Genomic DNA, 18358 nt, shown 5'->3' with positions numbered 1-18358 from the left:
AGAGGTGGAAAAATGGATGGATGGATGAATTGCACCAAGGTTTCAAGCTGAGCACCTTTTTTTGATCTTAGGGATCAATACAACATCCATCCATCCATCCATCATCCATCCTTCCATCCATCTGTCCATCCATCCATCTCTCCACCATCCATCCATACATTCATTCATCCAACCATTCATCCATTCATACAGTGCTGGTGCCAAATCTAGCTAGATATAGGCGAAGGCAGGGTGCATCCTGTAAATTTCACCAGTCTTTCACAGGGCAAACACACAAAGAGATGGACAACAACAAACACTTATATATATGGTCAATTTAGAGTAAAAAGCGAACCTTGCATGAACATTTTTGGACTGGGATCAAACATATGCCTGGTTGAACATTTAGAATATTCAACACTCTGGTAAAGAACAGAGGTGGAGATGAGTAGACCTGACTGAAATCGCAACAAATCCTGCTGGAAATCTGACTTAAAGTTTGTGTGATAGCAAACATGTTGCACAGTGGTGAGGAAAAGAAAGGATAATTTGTTATTTAATAATTCACAGTGCTTTACTAAGAAATCAAAGAAATGCTTCAAAGCAAGGTGATTATTAAGAATGTTAACCTTTAGTGATTAACACTGAAATACATGAAAACAAAGTGATTAAGGATAGTATAGAAAGGAGAATAAATGAATGCTTTATTAAGATGAAGGAAACACAATATGTCAAATCTATTCTTTGCTGCAAAGTCTGAGCAAATAATGTTTAATGACCTGATTTAAAAGAAGTGAGTGTCAGTAGTCCTCAGGAGTTCAGGAAGTTTGTTCAACAGGTGAATCACAGGAACAAAAAGCTGCTTCACTTTGTTTGCTTCTGACTCTTGGAACACTTAATAACAGGGGTGTGGAGGCTTAATATTCTATAAGTAAATCAGAGATATATTTATTTATTTCAGGTGTAATGTACTCCACTGTGTTGAGTGATCAGTGTGACTCTAGATGGAGCAGCCTAAGAACACTCCATCAGCTGGGGATTATTCTCACATAGTATTGATCACTGACTCCATCGAGACACTAGTCCTTTTTAATATTTTTCGGGAAGGTGCCACAGCCCCCCTGCCTCTATACATTTTAAACGCGGCCCTGTTGAAACCTTCAAACTTATTTTTGGAGGTTCCACATCAAATTAACTGCGGTCAGTGAACTCGAACCCTCTCTTATTACGCACAGAGGACAGCGGACAGAAACTGTCACACTTGTGGCAGATTAAAAGGATGTTATTAAGGGGCTCCGGGCGGCCGTGCGGTGATTTGGGTTTTCCCGGAGCGGAGCTGACACCCCCGGCAGAGCTTCACACTTAGTACGGACCTGCACGGCTTCTCCGGCGACGACGCCTCGCCGTTTTATTTCGGCTCCGTTATTCCCCCTTGTCAGACTCGCTTCTCGTTTTCTCCCACATTTTGTTTTATCTTCTTGACTGTAGACGGTGTTTTTCCCCCCCTCTCTCCCTCTCACCTCAGAGTGGATATATTCCATGTCCTCCGTCCCCGTCCCCCGCATGCCTCGTCCTCGCTCCCCTCACTGCATTTAGATGTATTCGGCGCCTCTTCTTGCTTCCTCCGGTAACCCATGTCTGTGTGCATCCCGCCTCCCTGCGCTCTCAATAGATGGTGCAAGTCAAAATGTCCAAATCGCCCGTAGACCCTCTGTCTGCTGTGGAAACCGGCTCCCAGTCGCACTATTTCCAGGTAAACTCGCTCTCCTGTGAACTCTCCGTCTTCACAGCCGTTAGCTAGCGCCTCGTCCGCGGCTACTTGTTGTTCCGTCTGAGGCGTCGCGTCTTGGCACCGAGCTACTTTTTCATTTATTTATTTATTTATTTATTTAATTTTCCTCTCATAATTCCGAAACCTCCGCGTCCACTAAATCTCGTTCTCAAACCGAATCGATCCCAAACTAGACTTTGATGTATTATCACATAAACAGGTTAACAGCAGATCTTGATTCAGTCGCTTCTGGCTGATCGGGCCTTTTGTGTTGACATTTTATTATTTATTTCACTGCTTCATGTTCAGTAATGCAGGAGAAAAAAAATCAGCTCACACCAGCAACACCGTGAGACGTGAATGCGGGTTTTTTTTCCTTTTCTTATGTGGAGGAAATGTGCACACTGTGGTGACTGTGACTCACCTGTAGCCTGTATCTGTGAAAGCTCTCCTGACAGAGGATGGATGGAGGCTTCTGCATGGCCGTGGACCAGCCAGAGAAATGCAGTCCTCAAATCTGTGTGATTTTGGCAAAGTTACAGCTCAGTATATTTGCGGCTGTGGCGCACAGCAGCTCTTTTTCACACCTCGACCCAGTCAGTGTGGGTTTCATCAAGACAATACCAAACCAGATTTGTTAAAACTATTATGCGTCTTTCTGAGCTGCTGCTGGATTATTCTGTTCATGATGCTCTCAGATAATCTAATCACTGTTTTGTGTTGATTATAGAAAAATGTTGACTTGTCTTTTCCACAGCCTCAATTGAAGCCCAAAATCTTTCTTATTTTTGTTTCAAGCAGCAGTTCACGAATATAATATCCATCTATCCAGGCATCCATCCAGTTTCTTTCACTTGTATGCGTCAAGAAAAGAAATAACTTTACATGAAAACATTTTCCATCTGGTTTTTATGTTGCATCTTCTTTTCATAACAGCATCTCGTTCCTCCTTGCAGCTTCCCAGGAAGTTGCCTAAGCGCAAGAGCCGCTTCAAACGCTCTGATGGCAGCACATCTTCTGACACAACCTCCAGTTTCATCAAACGACAGGTAGATAAAAAAAAGAAAAACGCATCTCTGTGCATGAATTATGTGGTATCTCGTTGCAGTGTGCTGGTGGGAGGCGGAGAATTGAATGTTCTATGGAAAATGTAGGTCACACTGTGCATTGAATAAAACCACCATGGCTCCAGGTTTGACACTAGAACAGATGTGTCTGAGTGATTCTGGTTGACGTGAGTGTGACACCTGTTAATTTTTCACGTCCAAGCCGCTGGGACAGGATCAACAAATACGTCTTTATGTATTTATGATCTCCATATGTAATTCATGATCATCTCTGCTCTGTATCTTCCTCCTCATCAGCATGTCATCAGGTGCAGGTGTTATTTTTGCCCAGAGGAGGGCAGCAAAATGCTTGAGAGGGGAAATATGTTACACCAAAATCCCAGCACAGCCCAGTTTTTTTAATTAATGTTTTCAGGTCAAGCTGTGTGGAAGACTCAGATGGAGATTTGGTGTTATTTAAGACGATCCGGGGGAGAAAAAAAAAAAATACAAAAGGGATTCTCTTCATGTGCTTGTGACTCATCCCATCTCATCCTGATCAGCTGATTTAATGAAGCTTAAATAAGGCTGCTGTTATTCACCTGCATGCGTTGTTTGATTTGATCTGGGTGTTTGTGAGGAACAAAGCAGGTTGCTGTGTCGGTCCAGCGATCCGGGGTCACAGTTGAGCTCACGCTGTGAGGAGCCGAGAGCTTTCATCCACATTCAAATGGAGCGCGTGTGCAGAGCTCGCCTCAGCACGCTGTGGTTCATGAGACTTAATGAATAAAAAAGGAAAAATTTGGAGCTGGGGACGGTTTCAATGGGATGCAATAGGATGCTGGTCGGATGATGGAGAAAATACTGCCTTTCTGTATATCTGCAGGTTTCTTAGAGTACATCTGCAGCATCCTCTTTGACATAGATAGATATGTATATATTTTATTGAGATTGGAGGAAATTTGAACTGTCAGCTACACTTATACTCACAAATAAAAAAAAACATTAAATTCAGTACGCAATTGAAAATAAAAGCCTCAATAAGATTAAATGCAGTAACTCCAGCATAAATACCAGTATATACACAGTGACACATTAAATACAGAAAAAATATGCTAAAAATTGAATACCTTAATAAAAAAAAGATTTTGCTAATTACTAAAAACACTAACTTCTTTGGTTTCTGTCACAGTTCTTTTAAACATAAAAAGAGCAGACAGATAAGCAGATTGTAAACAACACTGACATGATGAAACGTTTGAAAACAAAGTTTGACGACGGATTAACAGCTCAAGTAGTTGTCAAAGTAAAATCCAAGATTTACATTTTTTTGCCACAAGTGTCAGAAAAACTGTAAAAACACTTCGTTACACCATCAAAATTATATATTATTGTTCAAAAGTTAACCCAAGTCCCTGTGTGATACAAACGTAATTGAATGATAACAGTTTTTAAAAACCAATAAACTTCAAACAAGAATTTTGACTGCATTCTTTTATTTTTTTAGTTTGTAGCTTATATTTAGCACTATATTGAGAATGTTTCTTAGTTTCAAGTTATTTTACGCAATTACATTATCATGTATCCACTTTTCAATATTTTTAATGTTTTGGTTTCAAAGCCGAACAATGAACTCATCAGTAACGGAATAAAATGGTTGTGATGCTGAAAACTACTTCCCATATGTTGATTTGGCAATTATTTATTTAACAGAAAACTGTGATGTGAAACAGAAAACGTAAAAGTCTGACGAGCTGAGCTGTAATCTAAAATAGTTTCTTCTGTAGTTTACTTCCTTATCCATTATTTATTTAACTGGAAGGAAAGAGAAGTATTTGATAGGTCTGCACTTTGTAAAGTTGGTGTATTACTGGAAATAATAGAACACACCAGGCTTTTGGTGATTTCTTCCAAACACAGTGCAAAGAACAATTCTTATATCAAAGAATAGCAGTAACAATTTTCCAGTTACTTCATTTAATGAACAATCGATCATTTGAAAAGGTCAGTGATTAAGATTTTCAGTGCATTTTCAAGAACAAGTCACATATTTCCTTTTTCAATGTGTCCGCTGTGATATGTTCATTTGCAAACACTCCGAACCTTTCAAAGCCTGAATAAAATCCGTAAATGTCTGATTCTGTTCAACGTAATGTGTAAAACCTCAAAAATGTTGTATCGACTCGTCTTTCGAGATCCAAACAATCGGCAACATTCTCCAAGCTGAGGAGCTGGAACCAGCTTTCTTTGGCCACGCTGATGAAACACTTCATTAACCAGTTCATTAAAACATAAAGCTCCACATTAAAATTCACTTACAAGGTTTAAAGGACTGCAGGCTTGATGTCGCTGTCTTACCAGAATGAGTGATCTGCAGCCACGAGGTTGAAAAAGAAAAAAAAAAAAAAATCCTCTTGTTTTCATGCACAGCACCATTAGTGTTTGGGAACGTGGAGCGGTGTAACTGAGAGGCGAGCAGGGAAAAAAGGGCTGAGCAGACATCTTCTTCAGGGGGGGACATTAGTTATCCTGATCGGGGGGCCTTAATGACAATCTCCAGATTCCCCGAGAATATTGCACGTCGTAAAATATTCATGATGCTCATTTTGAAGGCCTCTGGCGATATGATGTGTGGGTTCAGCATTCACACCAGCACCTTTGGTTTCTTTTGAATCATTACCTTCTCGCTGCACGCACAACAGGCTCCCCGCCTCCTCCCGCTCACGTTGGTGATATGACAAAGTGTTTTATGCAGGAGGAGAAAATTTCACAAACAGAGCAGATAGTTTCTTGTCTGTGATAGGGGTGGGGTGTCTATGGAGGAGCAGTGGAGTATGACTCATTTCTGCAGCAGGATACAATAAGCAGTATGGATGTATGTGTTATATGTAGGACATGAGGCTCCGGAGCAGGAGGAGAGGGATTCTTGAGGGAGCCGTCGGCTCATAACGGCGGCTTCGTCTCTCCTCACCGCCGCTGCTGCCGCACGTCGACTTTAAAGGAAATAAGCGGTGCAGATTTAAAAGACGTGGTTTGATCAAGTGACGCAAAAGCTGCGTTGGCTGGTTGTGATCTGATGAGGTGGGGTAAGAATAGAAAAGAAGGTGTTGCCGGTGTCTGCTCCAGTGCAGGTTGTCCCTGGTTAGGGGATGATGGGACACGGTGCGGTCTGTCTGCACACAGCATGTAGAGTATAGAGAGGGAGGGACTGGCAGCAGCACCACCACCACATCCAGTGAGTAAGTACAAAGAAAACATTCTTCTTCTTCCTGTCTGTCACTGCTCTCCTCCCGTCTCCTTCTCGGTAGCATTTCCATCGCATCGCAGCCGCCTCACCTCTCTCTCCCTCTCTCTCTCTCTCCCTTTTTCTATATATATATATTTATATCTTCTCCTTTGTTTCCCTCCTCACCTCTCCTCTCCAGCATTGCTTCTCTTTCACTCGTTCCTTCACTCGCTTCACTTTCTGATCTGACTCTCCCCGGCCGTTTACAAAGTCTGAGTGATTGATCAATCTGACGTACAGTTTGCCTGATCTTGACTGTGATATTGATGCAGCCGCAGAGTGATTTATTACATTGTGTTTGACTGAGCACCGTGCATGTGTAACTTGCTGACACTGAATTACGATCGCTCTGTTAATCGAACACTTTTTGAAATTGGCTATTTGGCTGCTTGATTTCAAAACTGCTGGAGCTTGCAGTTTTGTGCGTGTGTGTGTGTGTGTGCGTGCCTGTGTGTGTTTATAACAAATAGAAAAAAAGAGCTTTTTCTGCATTATTGAAGTCTTTCTTTTCTATATTTGTAAACAATCATAATTCTTTGCACAAATGATTAATTTCGTACTAATCATCTCTCCTCATCATGATCAGTGATGAAGTAGTTTTTGTGTTATTTTGGGTGTGGGCTGCTCGGCGGTGTAGCGGTTAGTGCTTTCACTTCACTACAAATCCTCCAGTTTCCTAACACGGTTCAGAGACGTGCATTTGAGGGACATTGGTGGCTCTAATTTGCCCGTAGGTGCGAGTGTGTGTGTGTGTGTGTGTGTGTGTGTGTGTGTGTGTGTATTTGGTGACTCCCCGTGACGGATGAGCACCGATAGTCAGCTGGGATCTGCTCCAGCCGTCTGCAAAAACAAGGTGGACAGTGCTCTATAGTAGATTAATACTTTGAATATATCTCTGTATTTTTATGTTCTGCTTTAACTCTACTTCCTGTGTGATCATTAAATAAGCGCCAACATGAGGTCAAACTCTCGCTCCACTCAAAGCTTTGGTTTATGACTGAATGACTGTAAAAGTAAAGATTTCCCATCAACCCCTGGAGCACTTTGCATTAATGCTACTTCATAAATATTAGCCTGCCAAGCTGAAACTCAGTCAGTTCAACTTAGCTTGTTCATATTAAAATGTCACAGATGTGAGGGCAGCGAATCAGAACTATGAAGAAGAAAAAAACAAAAAAATGACACAGTAAAGATATAAACAGTGTAAAACAGCTGTCGTGACACAGCAGGGATAGAAAATAGTGACGCCTAATTTGTATGTAAAGTGATGAACTAAAAAATTCTGAGTAAATTAAAATATATACGGTATATTTAAAGCCAAACTTTGAAGTGACTGTTTTGGTTTTGCGTAATTCTCAATTGTCAAAGCTGAGAAATGCTTTGATGTCAATTATTCGTGTCCCATCATCCATGCATGTGACGTTGGTCTTTTCGTGCACTCTCTGTCTCAAGCGTCCGTAAATGAAGTAGCTTCTCGCAGGAGAGCTCACGTTGCTGTAAACTCCTGGTCGTGTTCAATAAATTATTATATAATAGAAAGAAAGTTGCAGATAGTTGAAACTTGTTCAGAAGTGAACACCTGCTGTGCTGTTGGCACGAAGCAGCAACTTCACCACGCTTCACATTGTGGTTTTACATGTCGAAAGATTAACAGAGTGTTATTTAATAAGTAGGATGTACAACTTTTTAATCATCGTCATCATGTCTCAGAGAACTTCAAAGTACATGTCAGCACTTCCATGGGTTGTTATTTAACAAACAGCTGATTGATCGTATTAGAGAAAATCTCAGTGTTTTTGTTGGTTTATCATTGTGGGAAAACACATCATCGTCCATGTGGGGCATCAGGGTGGGAGCCGAGTGTCACAGACACATTCACACTATTCACAAGCACAAATCAGCCACACATGCATGTTTCTGGACTGTGAACACACACACACACACACACACACACACACACACACACACACAGATGTCACTTTTAGTAATGAACCCTTATAGACACCCCCACCCTCCCACGCCCTCTGCAGTGTTAAGTCTGTTTTTTTCAGTCCTTTTATAGATCATTGTTTTGGTTTTTCGTGCAAACATCTTTTGCCCTCTTCATGCCTAATTATCGTTTAATTAATTGACCATATGTGAAGTGCCGAATAGCAGGCAAACCAGGTTAGTGAGGAGCTGGAGCATTCAGGAGCTCCAGACTGATATGTTTCTCTTTGTAGAGAAACGACAGGAGGAGTAATATTGGACTTCATGACCTGGACTTATTTGGTTAACATGAACAGCATGTTGATTTTATAAATCGATACAGAGCTGAAGAATACATAATTTTATTTTTAAGAAAAGGCAGCCTCTTTTAGGCCTAGTTTATTGTTTTTAGTGATTGGCACTCCTGCCTCGCAGTGACAGTGTCCCTGGGCTGGGCTTGGGGCCTTTCTGTGCAGAATTAACATATTTTCCCTTTGCATGTTTGGGTTTCACGCCACACACTCATCTGACTCTGTTTGTTCTATGATGGACTGGTTGCCTGTGCAGGGTTACCTGGACTGGATACCTTATCCTGAAGTCAGCTGGGATGAGCCCTGAACTGGATAAAGCAGTATAGAAGACTAGTATCGAAGGCAACATGCTAAAGGTGTTTATAAAGTAATGGCATTAGTTTAAATCTTAGAATAGGATAAAAGAATCTATCAGCAAAAATCCCAATCAAATTAGTGTGGAAATCCTTTGTTCGGTCCCTGGACTGTGGGATGGCTTGGCCCTCCGGAGACTCGTGTTGCTGGATGACACATTTCCCTCTTGGCCCCTCCCTGGGTAGCTGAGGCCATCAGTGTTGCAGTGTGTGAAGAATAATCACAGAAACAGAGTAGGAAGGAACAGAGTTAAATTTAGCCTGCAGACAGGGACATTAGCAGTTAAAGAAAATAAGAAGAAAAAAAAAAACACATCCTCTGAAAAGATGACAGAGATGTGTTCACATTGTTACTCACTGCAATGCAGCTTAGCTTCAGCTAGAAAATTCCCTGCTTTCACTTCGTTACCATCGCCGACACTATGCTGTTTTTTTTTGTTTTTTTTTCCCCTCTTCTTCTTCTCCTTGCAGCATTTAACAGGTGGCCAGGTCAGAGAGCGTGCAGGAAAGGTCCACAGTGTCGTGTCCAAACATTAATCACGAACAGCAGTCGCTCTCTGTGTTCCAACATCATTAAACAGCACTCTGACATAACGCCTTTCCTCTGCGCCCACCACCATATTTATTCCGCTTTTATGTCTGCGTGCGTGTACGTGTACGTGTGTGTTCGTGCGAGCGCTCCCAGTGAAGACGGTGAGAAAATTCATGTCTTTATCAGGCTGGAGCGCCGTTCCTCTTAATCAGCCAGGTATGCAACTCCCTGTGCTGTCCGTGTGTGTGTGTGTGTGTGTGTGTGTGTGTGTGTGTGTGTGTGTGTGTGTGTGTGTGTGTGTGTGTGTGTGTGTGTGTGTGTCTCATGTGGTCACGGTCTTCCTCCTCCCTCCTACCCTCCCCGCTCTCTCCTGCTGTGCTCCCCATCTCTGCCTTCATCTGCGGTAAGCACAGCTATCTAGGTCTCACTCCAACTCCTACATGGCGTTTTCCGTTGTTCTAATCTGGTCTCCCTCTCCAGATAACCTCCTTCTATCGCCGCGCTCACCCCTCTCATCACACAACTCATAAACATGCTTTCAGTGGATCTCGTCAGCAGTATTCAGCCCTTCCACTCTCTCTCTCTCTCTCTCTGTCTCTCTCTCTCTCTCTGTTTCTGCCCATTCCTCCTCACCCTCCTCTTCTCCGCCGGTGCCGCTCTGGCACTGGTGCAGTGTTGCCTTGCAGAGCTTGTGAGTGGTAGAAATCAGATCCAGTTATCTAACATAGACTCCACACCAAAAAAAGAAACGAGGAGAGGTGTTCGCTTGCAGCGGCGCTGTAGATAATCATTCATTCTGGATCTCATGCACGCAGGGAAAAGCAAAGGTGCTGATCGTCCTTCGTGTCAGGGTCCTTTCTTTAATTCGTCTTTTCTATTTTTTTTCTACTTTGTGCCTCAACTTCCTTTTGTTGTGCCGTTGCTAATTGGTCCTCCAGAGGCTCTGCTTGTATATGTTGGCAAGATGGACGATTAGGACCAAGCTGCTGCACTCTGGAGGAGGGAAACACCAAACTGACAATAAATATAAATACATTTTAGTGAGATTGTTTTTATAATAAAAATGTTTGGGTTTTTTTTTTTTAATGAAAACTTCATGAAACAGTCTTTGAATCAGATCCAGTTTATTTTATGTAGTTCTCGTCTGAGTTGATGCTGCAGCAGTTCTGCTCGCTGACAGATTCAGGACTGAGGGTTTTTTTTTCCTATGGAGCCAAGTGGGCACCAAATATAGGAGGACTCTCACACACATGCACCGAAACAAAACTACACACACAGAGTGCCCACACTGCATGCGGAACACCGTCACACTTTCTACTTATTAAGATAATGCCAGATGAGAATTTGTTTTTACATAGCTATATTTTTTGTGGAATTGGTTCCATTTTTAAGAAGCTATGACAATAATTATAATGTTCAAAATGATTTTACATAATCGTGAGAAAAACAAAGTATAAATTGTGGTGCAAGAATGTTAAATAAGTGATTTTCAAGCATGAGCTCTTTGGTAATCTGTGCTTTTGTTGATGTTTTCTTCTCAACAAACAATGGTGACTTGCTGCACCTGTGCTAATTGTTGATATATTTGTTGTTCTTGTTATGCATCTAGTATTCTTTTTAATACTGTTAAACATTTGCAATGCTGGAAGCAGTGAATATATACTCCGCTTACTGGAGAATTTTCTCATTCATTGAATTTTTTTGCGCCTCAGTCATTGAGCCATTAATTGCTCCAGCGCTGTGTATGCAACAAACATTTAAGAATATAATTTTCGGTTACAGGTTCTGAGTGATTTTCGCCGCTTCGCTCTGTGTTTCCTCTGTCTGTCGCTCTCAGCATTATGTGCGAGCCATCCCTGGATGTGTCCTCAAAGCTCTCACAATGAAAAATGATAACCAGCGTATATTTTGCTAATGAGGAGATGTCCTTGGAGAATAAACAGGGAATAAGGGATGTATATGCGCTGCACTGTGGGGGATGATGGAATGGATTGGGGCCAAGCAGAAGAGAAGCAGTTGCCTCCTTTGTGCTATATTTGGTCTATCAGAAGATGGCTGGTGTGGGAGAGCAACGCATTGTGTGGTTGGAAGCGCACAGACTCGCACATAAATGTGTTCATGAATACGGGCTCCTCTTTTGCATACGCACCTGCTCACAAACGGGCCGCCGAACACAAGGACAGATGAAAGCAGATCCACTTTGTTTCCAGCCTCAACAGCGAACATCAGAAATCTCAGCGTGATCCTCATGTGAGTGATGCCATTTGTAATCACCGCGCGATCAATAATATCCCACCTCTCTCCTGCCAGGGGTCAGCTGATTCCTACACCAGTAGACCGTCTGATTCAGACCTGTCAGCAGAGGAGGACCGCGAGGCGTATCGGCGTGAAGCCGAGCGCCAGGCACAACAGCAGCTCGACAGAGCTAAGGTACGAACGCCGCACAGGTGCCTGTGCTGCTGCACACCGGACCGCCAACACTCTGCACTTACTGTCAACATGACAGCTCCTATACGCAACAACTCCATCAAGAGGAGTCTGAAGAGTTAAAGTACGACAGTAACGCAGATGGTGCTCAGAAATCTCAAACTTACCAACAGTTTCATTCAAAAACTGTCGAGAAGTGCAAGTTTGAACAGATTTGCTCTCCAGTCTGAACTGCTCCAGTAGGAAACTTTGGAAGTTAATGCCTCTAAGCCAGCGTAATGAGATGTATTTCAGTAAATCCTTATATTTCAGTGCTACTGTTTAATAAACTTACATTGTTGCCAAAGTGCACAACATTTTATCTTTAAGTGAGGAACCTGTCAGTTATGTCCATGTGATTCAATCAGCCGCCATTCTTCACAGTGTGGATTAGATCAGAAGCTTTCTTCATTTAGTAAATTCATTTATCTTAAAGTGGTTTTCTGCGTATTAACTTACACTTTCGCACAAACCAAACAACAAGAACATGATGAACTTAGTTCCTCCTGCCAGTGACAGTCCGTTCAGTTTCTCTCTTTGAGGTGAACGTTTGTGTCCAGCAGGTCTGCACAGTTTCCAAAAGTTGAAATAATTATTATAAATGTACCAGATGTGACCCTAGACTGAAAACAACACTGACTGATTATGATTGCAAAGTGCATTTCTGCTGAGAAATCTTCTGCAAATGAGTGTGATTATTGAGATGTGTAGTCTTTGAGTCACCTCAAATCTGCAGCTCAATTTCTTATCCTTACAGCTTTATCTGTTGCTCTTTTTTTGTATAATTTAGATGTGTTTTCTTGTGTTTGAGCTGGAAAATGAAGTCAGCAGGCAAAAGTCCAAGTGAAGTCACGAGTCGTTACTTTTATAACTCTCATCCAAACTTTTTGGCACATCGTCTCCAATGTTTGTGCTGCAGTTTTCCTCAATAACAAACGCTCTCCTTGTTCCCGTTTCTCGTCACCACAGTCCAAACCTGTAGCTTTTGCAGTAAAGACGAACGTGAGTTACTGTGGAGCTCTCGATGAGGACTGTCCTGTCCAAGGAGCTGCCGTCAATTTTGATGCCAAAGACTTCCTGCACATCAAAGAAGTGAGCATGACGAGCATGAACAACCTCTGTACACACACACACACACACACACACACACACGACGCTAATGTTGTTGTTTTTGGTCTGAATTGAGCAGAAGTACAATAATGACTGGTGGATCGGCCGGCTAGTGAAGGAAGGTGCAGACATCACCTTCATCCCCAGCCCTCTGCGACTGGAGGCCATGCGGCTCAAACAGGAGCAGAAGCAGAGGTCCGTCCACGTTTAAACACCCAGCACGCTCATTCCCACATAATCAGCGTTTTTTCATATATTTATTTCGTCTCTGTTTTTGCAGGAAAACAGGAGGTAACTCCTCCAGTTTAGGTGATATGGTGACAGGAGGCTGGAGGACCACGCCGCCATCTGCAGGTGAAAGTAAGTATTACACTCCCCGGTCACAAACCGGCTGCCACTGTCTTCAATCTGTTTCTTTCTCTTCACTGCTATATTTCTTGTCTTCACAAGCTAAACAGAAGCAAAAACAGGTGGGTTTTGTTCCTCATGATGATAAATTCTTCATTTAATGTGCATCGTTTTTGTCATTTCACTTCAAGTGATGTTAGCAGGGAGGTTCAAATCTAAAGAGGTTATACAGATGTAGAATTCTCCTCAAAATAAACCCGTACTTGTTTTTGTGTATTTTTTTTAATTAATCATTTTCACTCCAGTTGTATTAAATTGACGTTTAAGGTCTGTGTCTGTTTGAGAGAGGTCCAGTATTTCTTCACTGCATTTCGCGCCTCCTCTATGGACCAGGTTTCAGTCAATAATGTGTGATTGTTAGATGTTTAAATGTGATTAAGTGCCGTATGACCATACCAGTGTCTCTGTTGTTCCATCATTCTTCGCCTATCATGAAATATAATTAAATGATTCATTTCTGTTTTTCATTCTTTCACAGCAAATAACCATATCCAGCTCTCACCGTGTTTTTTTTTTTTTTTTAAACCCCTTTTCTCGTCCTCGTTGTCCTCGTCTATTTCTGGCAGGAGCATGTCCCTCCGTATGACGTGGTGCCCTCCATGAGGCCGGTGGTCCTCGTGGGACCATCGCTGAAGGGCTACGAGGTGAGCCTCTCCCCGTTTCACCTCCAGCAGACCGAGCAGCTGCCTCGCTCTGCGCCGTTCACCATCTGGAGGCTGCCGTCATTGTCAGCTGATTTCATCTGATTGAACTTTTTCAGCTTTTAGTGAGCTTAAAGTTACTGGACATGTCTGAGGAAAAAAAAAAAATCCTACATATAAAAACAAAATTCACAATGGTTCAAATTTACATTCAGCACCAGGCAAGGCAGTGAAAAACTACCGGTCAGTTTTCTTGTTAGTATTGATTGATTTTATATCTGCCATTAAGTGATGACCATAAAAGCGCCTGGTAATTAGACAGTGAGGGATATTGCTGTTTTATTTTCATCCTGTCAATAACTGAAGCTCACCGCTGGTCATGTGCTTCAGAACAGTTTTAATATTTTCAACATAAACGCCACCAAGCATCAGTAGCGTGCAGATAAACACACTCAACATCCTCAGAAATGATCCAATGACAGAACGATGAGCTGGAGTTCACTTATTGTATGAAAATCAAAATTTTTAAAATTTATTTAATATTTTTTTTTACATTCTTCTCCCGTCCAGGTGACAGATATGATGCAGAAAGCTCTTTTTGATTTCCTGAAACACAGATTTGATGGAAAGTGAGTAAACTGGAGCCACTACAAAGTCAATTCAGGAGATATTAAGAGACTTCAATAAATCTGATCAGAAAGTTTAACTGAACGTTTTTTCTCTCTCTCTCTCTCTGTGGTTCGTGTCTCCGTTCTCAGAATCTCAATCACCCGAGTAACTGCCGACCTGTCCTTAGCCAAGAGATCTGTCCTCAACAAAAGGCCCATCATGGAGAGATCCAACACTCGCTCCAGCCTCGGTAAACGTGCAAACGTCAGCCTGAAGACGCCGCAGCTCTCCGCTCTGGCGAAGCGGCGACTTTAAACAAACCCTGCGTATCTTCCCGTGCAGCCGAGGTGCAGAGTGAGATCGAGAGGATATTCGAGCTCGCCAAAACCCTGCAGCTGGTGGTCCTGGACGCCGACACCATCAACCATCCCGCACAGCTCGCCAAAACGTCCCTCGCGCCCATCATCGTCTACGTCAAAGTTTCCTCGCCAAAGGTACGCCGGGCTCGCGACGCGGTTCTCCTCGCCTCCCATTGTGCTTGACGCCGTCTCTCTCTCTCTCTCTCTGTCTCAGGTGCTCCAGAGGCTGATCAAATCCAGGGGCAAGTCTCAGAGCAAGCACCTGAACGTGCAGATGATGGCTGCCGACAAACTCTCTCAGTGCCCCCCCGTGAGTCTTCAGCCACACAGACACACAAATCCGCACACTGCGCGAGGATTTTCACAGCCAGCGAACGTTTTCTTTGTCCAGGATATGTTTGATGTCATTTTGGATGAAAACCAGCTGGAGGACGCCTGCGAGCACTTGGCCGAGTACCTGGAGGTTTACTGGCGCGCCACTCACCTGCCGGGCAACACCCCTCTGAACCCCTTACTGGAGCAGAGCCTGATGACCCCGCCCTCCGCCATCTCCAGCCTGCAGGTGAGTACCCCCCCCCCCCCCCCCCCCCCCCTGTTCGGAAAGCATGAAAATCCCTTCTGAATACGGTTTTAAGAGTCTTCTGAGGATGGTTGTTCTGTCTCTTGTCACTTGTCTTTATCGGCTCTTTCCATTCCAGACTCTCGCTGCTGTGTGTTGATTTGTCTCCAGTTGTCTCGTGTGTCCTCTCACTCATTCATGCTTAACATTTTTGCAGTTTTCTGAAACACAGGAATTAATTGAATGATGGCTTACCAAACGGGGTGAGTAGTAGGGTTTATATGATACGTCTAAACACTCTTGATATCTGCACTCTCCCCGCCTCCTGACACCTGAACACGACTCGGCGGCTGAGACAGTGAATGAACAGCATTTCATTCATTCAGATCTCGCCACAGAAACGGCCAGACGACGTGTTTCTTTTCGTTTTCCTCATTGCATCCCGCCTCCTTTTCTTTACTTGATGGTCTCAGGTGAATCGCTGCTTCACAAGCTTTCTGGGAGAAAATTCACAAAGCAGTCAAGCTCCATTTAAACATTAAACTAACCCATGAAAATATTTCACCAAAGTAGCAAATTTCCCCTTTTCTGCTTTCTGTTGTTCCTAAGCCTTTTTTTTTCCCAGCATGCTTTGTGAATGCTCTTCCCTCTCACAGTGGCACACGATGCTAACTTTGAATGATGCTGATTACTGGCAACTGATCAGTGCTTCAAACAACGTATTCACCTGAACTGAGCGAAGTCTTCTAAGCCGAGGCCTTAGAACCGAGCTGAGAACATGGCTCCAGTCACCTGTGACGTCCCGATCACCCGCCCAGCTGTTTCACGTCGACCTTCCTTTCTCGTAGTGTCTCTTAGTGTTGATCTGTTCGACACACAGATTAAATAATAACAAGGACTTTGAAGAGATTTCCCCCGCACTCTTGAAAAGTGGTTATTTGCAGGGACAGCCGAGCAACGGAACAGTCTGACTCTCAAATAATCCCCGTTCAGATAATCCAGAGTGCGAACTCCTCGCAGCCGATGTTCAGTTCAAATTATCAGCTCGCTGTTCAACCGTAGACAGGACGAGCGATGTAGTGTTTTAGCTCCAGAACCGTGTTTGAGTTGCATGCAATATTTTCACCGGTTTTTTTATTATAATGTCAGGCACACTTTTCTAAATCTGAGTGGTATTTTAGCTCGCTTGACAGCTCTGCCACTGCCTTGATTGATGAGATTATTGGTGATAACAGGTGACTTCACACGTGTATCAATAATTACACAAACTAATCAATCTGGATTTCACAAAAAATGAACACAGGAAAGACAAAAATCAGCTGGAATATTCATTAGGTTTATATTGTTCCGTGACTTTTTTTAGTGTGAGAAATGATCAAACTCACAACGAAGGATTTAATTGGAAAAAAAGGCAGGTTAAGGCTTGATTGATTCCTTCAGAGTCCTTCTTGATGTGGATTTTATTTCTTTCTTTGATCTTTCCTGTCTGTTTCTGTCTTGAGTGAAGTTGTCACACAGTGTGAAGCTGCTGTGGAGGCGTCCCGGTCTCAGAGCCGCGTTCTGACTCTCGCTCTCATTTCTCCCTTCACCACTCGCTTGAAACCGTCCAGAACAAGAACCAGCCGCTGCCTCGCGAGGCGACGGGCCTGGTGGGCGAGGAGGAGGAGGAGGAGGAGGCCGGCGAGGAGGCCCACTCCCCCCTGGAGCAGGACAGCCTCATGCCGTCCGACGAGGCCAGCGACTCCCTGTCCCGCGGCCGGAGGGGCAGCCCGTGCCACAGGGGGGGCGAGGAGGACGAGGAGGAGGAGGAAGAGGAGGAGGAGGAAGAGGAGGAGGAGGAGGACGACGAGTACGCCTCCCCCTGCCACGCTCGCTCCTACAGGGACGCGTACCACCCTCACCGCGGGCACGCGGGCGGCGCCCACAGCGCCAACGGACACGAGTCACAGGACCGGCTGCTCCAGCGCGACGCCCAGCAAGGCCACAACCAGAGGAACAACCGGCAGCGCAGCCGCCCCTGGCCCCGAGACACCTACTGAGACCGGGGCCCCTCCCCGCCTCCGCACGGCCCCCCCACCACCCCCCACCATCACAAGGCCCACAACTAAACATTTAGAGATAGAAAACGGCTCCAAACGTAAATCCCACCCAAACCCAGGCTTTATCCAGCGGTAATCCGATGGTCTCCCAGCTGGTCTGAACCGAGGCGCGTTCCCCCCCCCCCCCCCCCCCCCCCCCCCCCCCCCCCCCTCTCTCCCCCTCCCCCCCCGCAGTGGTTCAGACTCAGGCCGGCCCACCTCTGCTACGGAAAGGTTTCAGGCTACCAGCTGTACGCAAAACTCAAACTTTAGCTGCTTTGCCGAAGGTTTCCCTAAAGTAGGATGTCTCATATACTGGCCTTAAAACTCCGAAGACTTTTACCGATCTTTACTAATGCATGTATAATTATTTTAAGACTATTTGCACATTAATGTCAGAACAGGAAGCGAATGATCTACACAGATAAACTAATGTAGGAATGTCTTCTGTTGAATCCACTTATGGGAAATCGTAATGCATTTGATTACAATGTAAATACTGAATGGCCACTTGGTTTTGTTTCATGGCTTACTTTATTTGTTTGGTTCTGTTAATATGGACTCGTCTTTTGCCGTCCATGTGTTCAGTGAATGGCATCTGGGAGACAGTCGGTCACAGTGTTAGTGGATATGAAGCTGCAGTACAGCCCACCTACAGTGCAGTCCGCTCTGGGCATCACTCGTCTTTGCTGTTGCACAATCACTCTCTCTTCAAAAAAAAACAAACAAAACAAAAACAAAACATAAAAAACATCTAAAAACGGGCACAGAGAATGTAAACACAACCCAGAAAGCTAACGTTTTCAATCTTTTCAAGGACGGATTATTTGCCAAATCGCTTTGTTTACATCGAGTCATCCGCATACTTCAAGCACACGCTGC

At 43.9% G+C, this 18358-nt stretch overlaps 1 protein-coding gene across 1 annotated transcript; it reads left to right on the top strand.

Annotated features, from left to right (window-relative positions):
- Positions 1–1533: 1533 nt before the first annotated feature.
- On the top strand, positions 1534–17448 carry cacnb3a (calcium channel, voltage-dependent, beta 3a). The gene is made up of 14 exons (XM_030118859.1): positions 1534–1732; positions 2707–2799; positions 11557–11676; positions 12682–12804; positions 12902–13017; positions 13103–13182; positions 13273–13292; positions 13797–13874; positions 14442–14500; positions 14630–14730; positions 14823–14974; positions 15054–15149; positions 15231–15401; positions 17009–17448. Exons 1-14 carry the CDS (start codon positions 1652–1654, stop codon positions 17435–17437), a joined length of 1719 nt encoding a protein of 572 aa, XP_029974719.1. The 5' UTR covers positions 1534–1651; the 3' UTR covers positions 17438–17448.
- Positions 17449–18358: the final 910 nt, after the last annotated feature.

This window comes from Salarias fasciatus, chromosome 20, assembly GCF_902148845.1.
Source record: "Salarias fasciatus chromosome 20, fSalaFa1.1, whole genome shotgun sequence".
Taxonomy (NCBI): Eukaryota; Metazoa; Chordata; class Actinopteri; order Blenniiformes; family Blenniidae; genus Salarias; species Salarias fasciatus.
Note: the sequence above shows the minus strand (reverse complement) of the source record. Positions and strands in the feature narration are given on the sequence as shown.